At 39.5% G+C, this 10714-nt stretch overlaps 1 protein-coding gene across 1 annotated transcript; it reads right to left on the bottom strand.

The window, feature by feature from the left end:
- Positions 1-3114: 3114 nt before the first annotated feature.
- On the bottom strand, positions 3115-5980 carry LOC140862347 (uncharacterized). The gene is made up of 5 exons (XM_073265365.1): positions 5753-5980; positions 5092-5656; positions 4357-4686; positions 3910-4246; positions 3115-3439 (listed from the first exon to the last, which is right to left on the bottom strand). Exons 1-5 carry the CDS (start codon positions 5978-5980, stop codon positions 3115-3117), a joined length of 1785 nt encoding a protein of 594 aa, XP_073121466.1.
- Positions 5981-10714: the final 4734 nt, after the last annotated feature.

The raw sequence follows: 10714 nt of genomic DNA, 5'->3' as shown, positions 1-10714 counted from the left end.
TAAACGCATATAAATCTCGATTATGAGATTAATGTTTTTAATGCATTAACAAGGCCCTTTTCTCTATGTTTTGATGATTAACAAAACTAGGTTAAAATGTTACTAATGTTTACAATGAGCTTATTGCAGAGTTAAAATTTTCAAGTTGAATTAAGGCTCAATTGCGAACAAGTTTATTCAAGATCAGAAACAAATTTTGAAGACTTATACTGCTACGAGTTCGGAAGCTCCGATTGGAGTTCGGAACCTCCGATCAGGATCAGAAGGATCTTCGGAAGCTAAGGGACGATCGGACGTTCCGATCAAGGTTCGGAAGCTCCGATCAATTTTCAAGGAATTTTATATTGTTCCGAAGCAGAACGGAAGCTACGAAGTGATGAGATCGGAAGCACCGATCATAGATCGGAAGTTCCGATCTGCAACGGCGGCCTGATAATCTTGTCCGGAAGACTTTTGCCCGACAACATATTTAATGCGCCGATCGGAAGCTCCAAAGTGGGATCGGAAGTTCCGATCCTGTACAAACCGCGTGACTCAGAATTTAAATTTCGGAAGCTCCGATGCTGGGAACGGAAGTTCCGATCGATGCTGAATTTTCAGCTATAAATAGAGGCATTCCGAGACCATTTCAAGTATCCCAAAATCTTCAAGTCTCTTTATCCTCTTAAGCATTATTTGAGCTATTTGTTGAGAAATTTGTAGCCCCTTTGAGCTTTCAAAATATATTCATATATCGAGTTGTATCCGGGGTTGTGAAAATAGTTGGTGTAAACACTTGGCCCAAGTGTTGTGTGATTGTTGAGGCTATCCTTGAAGCCCTTAAGGCCAAGTGTTGAGTTGTATCGGCAAAGTGATCGTGTTGAGTTGTACGGCTATCCTTGGAGCCATCAAGGCCAAGAGTTGAAGTGCTAGTGGATCCTTGGTTAATCGATCTTAACCAAGAAGGGGAGACGTAGACGATTTATCGTCGAACTTTCATAAACATCTCTTATCCCTTTTACTGCTTTATTTACATTATGCATTTATTTACTGCACTTATATTTGATTGCTTTAAGTCTTCCGCTTGCGTACTTGCATAATTGCTTTAAATTGCTAAAGTTGTCAATAGAACCTAAATCCCCCCCCCCATTAGGTTCTAATAGAATAAATATACCTTCCATCTGTTACCATGCCTAAATGCGAATGTGACATTTCTTTTGGCTTACCATTTAAAACTCTCCTATTAGATGATTAAAAAAAAATCACTCCCAGATTTGAGTCCAAACAGAGGAAAGACTAATCATAATGTAGCAAGCTTACCCATGGCTACAGGATAGTCAAAGTTCTCAGCAGTAGGTTTACAATATGCACAGTACGGGCAACAGTTTCACAATGTTGATGCAAGCTAGAACAATATATCAAAGAAATATATTCTCAGTGCATCATTGAAGCCCATAAATCATGTCCGCAAAAAATTAACACTACTATACCACCTGAGTCACCAATAAAACAATTCAATAAAAAAAAGAAACAGATGAAAGGCAATCATAATCAATTCATTTTCACTCTAAGAAGCTAAGGAACCAGAGCAAACCAGAAGAAAATAAAACAGAAACCGATTGGAGATATGTTCTTTATCTGTTGTCTCCTCACTTGATTATTTATTAATACAAAAGAAATATCTCCACGTTATGGTTTGAATTGAAATGACTACTTTAAAGAACTGAACTAAAACGACCCTAACTACTAATATCTAAATAAATAAAGAAAATACGAAAAAAAATTTAAAATTTTTGGCATGACCTATTTGTTTGAATAATAAAACCACCTGTCTCAAACAGTAATTAAAAAAAATAAACTTCAAACCGAGGTTAACATCCCACAAAGCAATACGTGAATAGTAGCTAGTTTGACGCTAGACGAAATGAAACATAAAGTGTCTACATGCCAACATAATTTGCAGGGAATAACACATCCTGCTACTGAAAGGGAAACAACATACGACAAAGTATAATTATTACAAAGACATAATGCGGAAAGAAAAGAGCGGTAATGGTCAGGGCGTGCCACCGAACACCTACGGACCCTGGAAATCCTGCCCCGCAGTCTCGTCCGCATTCTCACCTGTACCAAGCATAGTAGTGAGCCTAAAAGCCCAACAAGATTTAAATAACACATCAAGAGTTCAAAATAATGCAAAATACTAAAAATAGTACTCAGTAAACTAATGAATCTCACACAAAAGGAGAAAAGTCATAACATGCCCGAAGTAAGAACAATAGCAATATGCGATGGAAAACACATTTATGAATCAATTATCCTATAATTTTACTTTGAATTTGGATCCTCGATTATGACTATGGTTTTGATCGATCAATAGCTACAGTATACTAAGACGGCAAGGACGCCGAGATTAATCTCGTCGCCATATTACCCCTTTTTCATTCTTTTTGGTACGGGAGCCGAGATGAATTCCTGGCCGCTTACTACACATCTCATTTGGTAGGGGAGCTGGGATGTCTCCCAGCCGCTTACTACACGTCTCATTTGGCAAGTGAGCCAAGGCATCCCCCGACCGACATTGCACGTACAAGTCACAACCAAATCACTTCATTCATTAACTTTTCCTCGCAATTAACATTTTCTCATTTCAACTCTTATCTTCACAAGCATTCTTTAAATAAGACTTCGAGACTAGAATACAAATGGATTTGAAGTCACACACACAAATAAATGGCGTTGAATAATTTAGATGACATGAAACTCGAGAGATAGTGTGAAAATATATGAATGAATGTTTGGAGTATAAGTGAGCACCCTAGGCTTATGGGCTTTCAACTTACACTTTTGTTTATGCTCAAAAAGGGCTTAACTCGAGCGGTTAACCCAAAAGATCCATAACTCATCCTAATTAAATTCAAAAGACCTCACGTTTGAACTGGAACCTCAAACACATCTTAAAGTATGCCTAGGATCAGTAGTAAACCTTAAATGGCAACCCAAACCACCCATATGATTTAAATTTCCGGACAGCTCCTAAGTAATAGAAAAATCTGCTCACGACACCCCAACTTAAAACGCCCTTAACTTAAACGATTCTTATCCTAAACAAGCCCAATTTGCACCGACACGACCCTAACATTCCAAATCATGAGTAGGATAATTCTTCTCATGACCCTTCAACAGCCTGGAAGCATAGGCAATCACTTTCTCCCGCTGCATAAGAACTGCTCCTAATCCCAGCTTGGAAGCATTCGTGCAAATGACAATGTCACCCTGCCCAGATAGCATGGCTAAAACCGGCGCTGTCATGAGAGCTGTCTTCAATACATCAAAGCCCTTTTGACACTCCAAACTCCAATTAAACTTAGCATTCTTCTTGGTCAACGTGGTCAAGGGCACCGCAATGGATGAAAAGCCCTTGATGAACTTCCTATAATAGCCTGCCAAACCAAGGAAGCTGCGAATATCTGACGCATTACTTGAACCTTAGAGGGATCAACCTCTACACCACTCTGGGAGATTACATGACCCAAGAATGCTACTCTCTCCAACCAAAAATCACACTTGTCGAACTTAGCAAACAATCTCTGATCTCGAAGCACCTCAAGAAATGTACTCAAATATTGGACGTGCTCCGCTCGGTCCTTGGAGTAGATGAGGATGTCATCAATGAAAACAATAACAAACCGATCTAAGTATGGCTAAAAGACGCGGTTAATGAGATCCATGAAGACCGCGGGCGCGTTCGTCAATCCAAACGACATCACAAGGAACTCGTAGTGGCCGTAACGAGTCCTAAACGCTGTCTTGAATACATCTGACTCATTCACTTTCAACTGGTGATAACCAGCACGAAGATCAATCTTAGAAAATACAGAGGCTCCTTGTAACTGATCAAAGAGGTCCTCAATCCTGGGCAATGGGTACTTGTTCTTCACAGTAACTCCGTTCAACTCCCTGTAATCAATACACAACCTTAGGCTCTCATCCTTATTTTTCACAAAGAGAACCGGTGCGCCCCATGGAGAGAAACTAGGGAGTATAAAACCCTTATCTAGCAACTCTTTAATCTGCTCTTTCAACTCCTTCATTTCCGTAGGCGCCAACCTATATGGCGCCTTAGAAATTGGCGCGGTACCTGCTACCAAATCGATAGAAAACTCAATCTCCCTATCGGGTGGAAGACCTGTAACGTCTTCCGAAAACACATCTCCAAAATCTCGGACTAAATCCACATCTATAATCACGGGTCTAACTGGAATTTCTGTCAAGGTCAAACTTGCCAAGAATGTCTTACAGCCCTCCAACATAAACTATCTTGCCTGAAGAAAAGATATGACATTGGCCTTCCTCCGACTCTTAGCTGCCTCAAACCAGAAAGGCTCAACACCTTCCGGTCTAACCAAAACTGATCTCTGCTGAAATCAATAACCACTGCATTCTTCACCATCCAGTCCATCCCAAGAATCAGATCGAACTCGGGCATGGGCAACACTATCAGGTCTGCAACCACTGTCTGACCCTGCAAGAGAAGCTCAAGACTCCTGACTAAGCTCTTGGTGGTAAGCTCTTCCCCTGACGGGATAATAACTGAGAATCCCACCGACAACTCCTCTCGCTGAATTCCCCACTTGTGCACAAACGCCTCAGAAATAAAAGAATGTGTAGCCCCCGAGTCTAATAATGCTTTGGTGGCTACACCAGCTACTAAGATTCTTTATGCAAAAATCACAGTTACAACGTAGCATTGGGTTTCCTAACCACAAGCTAAATCTATGCTCATCCAAATGCAATCAGTTCCCATAATTCTAAGCATGCAGCTAATAACCAACAAAATCATGCAATAAGACACAAACCTTACACAAGTTCCTCAAAAAAAATCTCAAGAATATCTAGCACTTAGTACAACCAAGTTCTCACTTAAAACAGTTTACCACATAAATCCACCAATAAATTTAAGGTATCGATTTAACTTAAAAGCTTAAAGCATTACCTGTGATCAGGGTGGTATCAGGGTTGGCCTACTTGGCCTGCATCACAAAGACTCGCCCAGTCGCGGGCCTCCTAGCCTCTGGGCAATCAGCTAACACGTGTCCTGGCCTCTTGCACCTGTAGCATACTCTAGCTCCCAACAGGCACCTATCAAAGTGGGCCTTGCGGCAAATTGGACAAGTAGGCTTCTCCCCAGCCTTGGAGGAGAGGGTTTGTGGGCCTGATGCCCCTGCTGATGCGGTGGTCCATGGTACGACCTCTTGCCGTGCTTCTGCTGCTGCTGGACATGAGCTGGGAATGACCTCTTAGTCTGCGCCTCAGTGCTGTCCCTCAGTGTCTGCTCGGACCTCAAGGCTCTCCTAAGGGCAGAAGCATAGTCATCTGGCTCCGCCATAAGTACATCCTGACAGATGGCGGGTCGCAGCCCCACAATGAAGTGCTGGAGCTTCTCTTCCTCGTCGTTTCTGATCAAAGGCACAAAGTGGCAACCCATATCAAACTTCACCACAAACTGAGCCACTGATAAATCTCCTTGTCGCAGACTCAAAAACTCCGTCTTCAAACGGGCCCTCACATCTGCGGTAAAATACTTCTCGAAGAAGAGTTTCCTAAAATCAGCCCAAGGCAGGGTATTCGTGTCCACCGTCTTCTCAACTCCCTCCCACCAGAGGGCAGCATCATCCTAGAGATGCAAGACGGCACAACAAACTCGATCCGGGTCTCCCAACTGCATATAGAGAAAGATCACCTCCAGCGAACGAATCCATCCTTCCGCTACCAGTGGATCAGTAGTGCCAGCAAAGTCCTTCGGATTCATCTTCCTAAACTGCTCATAAACAGCCCCAAGTCCAGCCCTAGGAGCATCCACATGTCGCTCAAGGATACGGGCTAATCCAGCTAGCACCTGAGTCCCAATATCCATGGCTGGTGGAGGTGGTGGAGGTGGAGGCGGTGGTGGCGGTGGAGGCGGTGGTGGCTGCAAAGCACGTCCACGACGATTGGCCATCTGTATGCAAGTTCAAATTCCAACACTTAAATTTCATGCCTATAGGAAAAAGGTTTCTTTAAACTTTTTTTTATACTCAAGGGACTTTAAAAACTCTTATTCTCAACATTTAAACAGTCAAAGATAGCGAAATTTTAAATCTTACAGACTTTGAGGCGAGATCTCCCGAGTCCCAGCGTTCGGAGGTAGGCACATCCCAATCCCAATGACCGTGCTCTGATACTAACTAAAATGACCCTAACTACTAATATCTAAATAAATAAAGAAAATACGGAAAATTTAAAAAAAAAATTTGGCATGACCTATTTGTTTGAATAATTAAACCACATGTCTCAAACAACAGTTAAAAAAAATAAACCTCAACCCGAGGTAAACATCTCAAAAAGCAATACGTGAATAGTAACTAGTTTGATGCCAGACGAAATGAAAAATAAAGTGTCTACATGCCAACATAATTTGTATGGAATAACACATCCTGCTACTGAAAGGAAAACAACATACGACAAAGTATAATTATTATAAAGACATAATGCGGAAAGAAAAGAGCGGCAATGGTCAGGGCGTGCCACGGAACACCTACGGACCCTGGAAATCCTGCCCCGCAGTCTCGTCCGCATGCTCACCTGCACCAAGCATAGTAGTGAGCCTAAAAGCCCAACAAGATTTAAATAACACATCAAGAGTTCAAAATAATGCAAAATACTAAAAATAGTACTCAGTAAACTAATGAATCTCACACGAAAGGAGAAAAGTCATAACATGCCCGAAGTAAGAACAATAGCAATATGCGATGGAAAACACATTCATGAATCAATTATCCTTTACTTTTACTTTGAATTTGGATCCTCGATTGTGATTATTATTTTGATCGATCAATGGCTACAGTATACTATGCCGGCAAGGACTCCGAGATTAATCTTGTCGCCACATTTTCCCTTTTTCATTCTTTTTGGTAGGGGAGCCGAGATGAATTCCCGGCCTCTTACTACACATCTCATTTGGTAGGGGAGCTGGGATGTCTCCTAGCCGCTTACTACACGTCTCATTTGGAAAGTGAGCCAGGACATCCGCCGACCGACATTGCACGTACAAGTCACAACCAAATCACTTCATTCATTAACTTTTCCTTTCAATTAACATTTTCTCATTTCAACTCTTATCTTCACAAGCATTCTTTAAATAAGACTTCGGGACTAGAATACAAATAGATTTGAAGTCACACACGCGAATAAATGGCGTTGAATAATTTAGATGACATGAAACTCGAGAGATAGTGTGAAAATATATGAATGAATGTTTGGAGTATAAGTGAGAACCCTAGGCTTATGGGCTTTCAACTTACACTTCTGTTTATGCTCAAAAAGGGCTAAACTCGAGCGGTTAACCCAAAAGATCCATAACTCATCCTTATTAAATTCAAAAGACCTCACATTTGAACCGGAACCTCAAAAACATCTTAAAGTATGCCTAGGATCAGTAGTAAACCTTAAATTGCAACCCAAACCACCCATATGATTTAAATTTCCGGACAGCTCCTAAGTAATAGAAAAATCTGCTCACGACACCCCAACTTAAAACACCCTTAACTTAATCGATTCTTATCCTAAACAAGCCCAATTTGCACCGACATGACCCTTACATTACATATGTTCAGAATATCAGGGGTAGCCTCTGCCCAGACCTCATTAACCAACCCAACCAGCCCTATTTTCCCGAGACAAGACGAAGTGACAAAAATTCTATTTTGGTCATCTTACAACTATGGCTACCAAAACTCATCCCTCAAGATATTAAACCTCAAAAACCCTCAAGAAAAACTATTAAACATGGCTATACCACAAGCTAGGGCCCTTGGACAAGGCTCTAACTCGACTCTACTTGAATTCTCCTTTTTGCCCGAAACACTTAACTCAACGCCTTCAAAACTCTACTAGCCGACAACCCAACAAAAGCGCAATGACCAGCCCTATAATCCACCCAAAACTCAATCAAAAACACATGTTAAACCCCATGAACCTCCCATGGGCAGCCCCGCAACCCCTTTCATCCATTCATACAAAATTTTGATTCAAACGCCACAAACTCAATTTATTTTGCAACATTTCAAAACATAAATACAACGTCACTTGCCTAACATCATGTGAGGCTCAAAACCAATCAAAAACCCATAAATATGGATCAAACTCAATACGTTACATTCTGAATTTTCCATTCCACCCATGTAAATTTCGTTCAAGTGCTAAAAATTCACTTCCATGAGTTCAAAACACCAACTAGAAATTGAAAAGCACAAAACCGAACCCGAGCCCTCATGAGCTCATGAAAATCGAAAACATATACACACACTACACAAATTTTCTGTCCAACAATACACAATTTTCAAGATAATTCAAGAAACTATAATCTATACTTGGGTTTTAAAGGAAGAAACCAAAGAAAGCTTGCCTCAAGCTTGAAACCAACAAAAATGGAGGGCAAAGCTGCTGAAGGGACACAACCAGCAGCTTCCTTGGCTTCTCACGGGGGTCCCGAGGTGGCTGCATGGCGGCTGATGGAGGGGAGGATGGCTGGAGAAGGTAAGAGGGAAGAAAATGGGGAAAAACGTGAGAAAAGTGGGGAGGAGGGAGATGAGGCGTGGGGTGAGGGAGAAGAAAGAGTGGGAGGCGGCTATTGGGTGAGAGAAACTCTAGGGTTTAGTTTGTGTGTGATATAATATGTATTTGTATGTATAGGTGTGAGTGTGTGAGAGTAGGACAAGTCAAAAAGTGCTTTTTGACCAAATAAAAGTTCTAGTTTTGATTTTAAAATTTTAGCTTGTAGGATTGCCTCTAATTTAAAGTTCTAAGTCTAGAATCTTAAATTTTAAATGCCAAGAATGGAATTTCACTTGTCCGGGTCCAAAAAGGCTAATTTGGAAAATTTAAAGAATTACGCGCGAAAATGCGCTTAAGCGATTTTTCTTAAACGAAAAATCTAAAATAAAGATTTTTATTTTATTTTCTGCACCTCTCATGAAATTTAGGTCACCTATATTTAAAATGGAGGATTTTTCCGCCGTGTTTTCCTTCGCCGCGCGCCAAAGACGGAAGTCACCAATACAAGAAATTTAAGTAATTAAATCTTTAATATCATATAAATAAATTTCAAGGAGATTTAAATCATTTAAATTACCATGAATTTTAGAATTTAAACATTAAAACAATTTTAGACATGGAATTTAATTTATGGATTTTAGGCGTCACATGAACAAATTGAGAACTCCAATACCTGTGTCCGATACAGGGAACACGAATGCCTGTCTTTTTCATGCTCTCCACAAATTCATATGGCGTCGGACCCTGAGAATACAGAACATCAGAAACCATCAACATATCATAGAGAAGTGATGGGAGAGAGAAATCTGATAAAGACACTTAAAATCAAGAAAAGGAAGAAGGAAAAGCTAAAAAATAAGATCGGCATGCTTGAACCACGATCACAATAAATTATAACCCACCCTTTCATATGCATCCTTGACGTCACGAGCAGCATCATCAATTGCTCCACCAAATCGGGGATCAATTGTCAACAAACCTGTTTTACAATCAAGATGACACCACTCATTAAAAATGTCACAAACTTAAGCATCACCATGTTAATCAGTTGTTTAAAGTATTAGATATATTCACTTCATATCACGTAGAAAAAACATTAGACATTTTGACCAACCTAAAACGTAACTCGGCAAAACCAACCGTCAGATACCAAATAGATTTGTGACTTAATTTTACAACAAATGGAGGAAGAAACTTGTATTTCCTTCTCAAAAATTGATTTCTGAGAAGCAAACTCGAAGCACGGAAATGGAGAAATGCAAACAAATCTTCAAATACTAAAATATAATCGCAAAAGAAAAAAAGAATAAAAACAAAAAAAATAAACAATCGCTATTCTAATCCGACCGAAGACAAAATCAACTCCTCAAAAACACTTCACAAATATTATATCACAGAAGACGAACAGTGAACACTAAACAAAATAAAAAACAGAAAAAAAAATAAATTTTTTTTTTAAAAAAAAAAGAGAGAGAAGAGAACATGGATCCGCCATCAACTTATAAATTGGGTCCCCCAAAATAAGAGGAATAAATGAAACAGCTCGCAAGGTAATTTTCCCAACCAGAAGTGCTTTTATATTTGACCAAGCACACTCACCTATTATTCTTAAGATCCATTCATAAAATGCTAATCGCTTTCCATTCATAATTTCCCAATTTTAAAGTGATATGCTATCTAACCTACGAATACAAATCACAGGCACTTAATTTTTTGCTAAGCAGAGTCAAAGTCACAAAGACAATGGTTTTTTAAAAACCGTTGTATTTGACCTTAAAAAACGCACAATTTAATCAGCAACATCCAAAAATAAAAAATAAAAAAATAACGAGAACTAAAATTCAAAAATCTCAATTTAAATATTCTAAAAATTTGAAATTATGCTCCAACAAATTCCAAAAAATATGATATACCTCAAACATGTTAACCATCTAAACACAAAACCCATCAGCTACCAATCTTACTAAAATTTCGCAACTTTGAATTTTGATATCACACATTGACACCATAAATCCTAATAATGATGTTTTAGGCTTCTAAAGTATTAACATATCCAATATCAACATTATACACAATTATGATGTTCCGAAATTTGCCAATAAATTCTGAAAATATATGAAAATTCAGTAATATCTAAACA

The sequence above is a fragment of the Henckelia pumila genome, chromosome 4 (genome assembly GCF_033568475.1).
Source record: "Henckelia pumila isolate YLH828 chromosome 4, ASM3356847v2, whole genome shotgun sequence".
Classification (NCBI taxonomy): domain Eukaryota; kingdom Viridiplantae; phylum Streptophyta; class Magnoliopsida; order Lamiales; family Gesneriaceae; genus Henckelia; species Henckelia pumila.
This window is presented reverse-complemented; position numbering and strand designations above follow the sequence as displayed.

Coding starts and splice junctions, on each gene's coding strand:
- LOC140862347 (XM_073265365.1), bottom strand. CDS start 5,980: ATGGCCAATCGTCGTGGACGTGCTTTGCAGCCACCACCGCCTCCACCG. Junction 5,657..5,752: donor CTGGCACTACTGATCCACTG/GTAGCGGAAGGA, acceptor TTGCATCTCTAG/GATGATGCTGCCCTCTGGTG. Junction 4,247..4,356: donor GAAGGTGTTGAGCCTTTCTG/GTTTGAGGCAGC, acceptor TGACCTTGACAG/AAATTCCAGTTAGACCCGTG.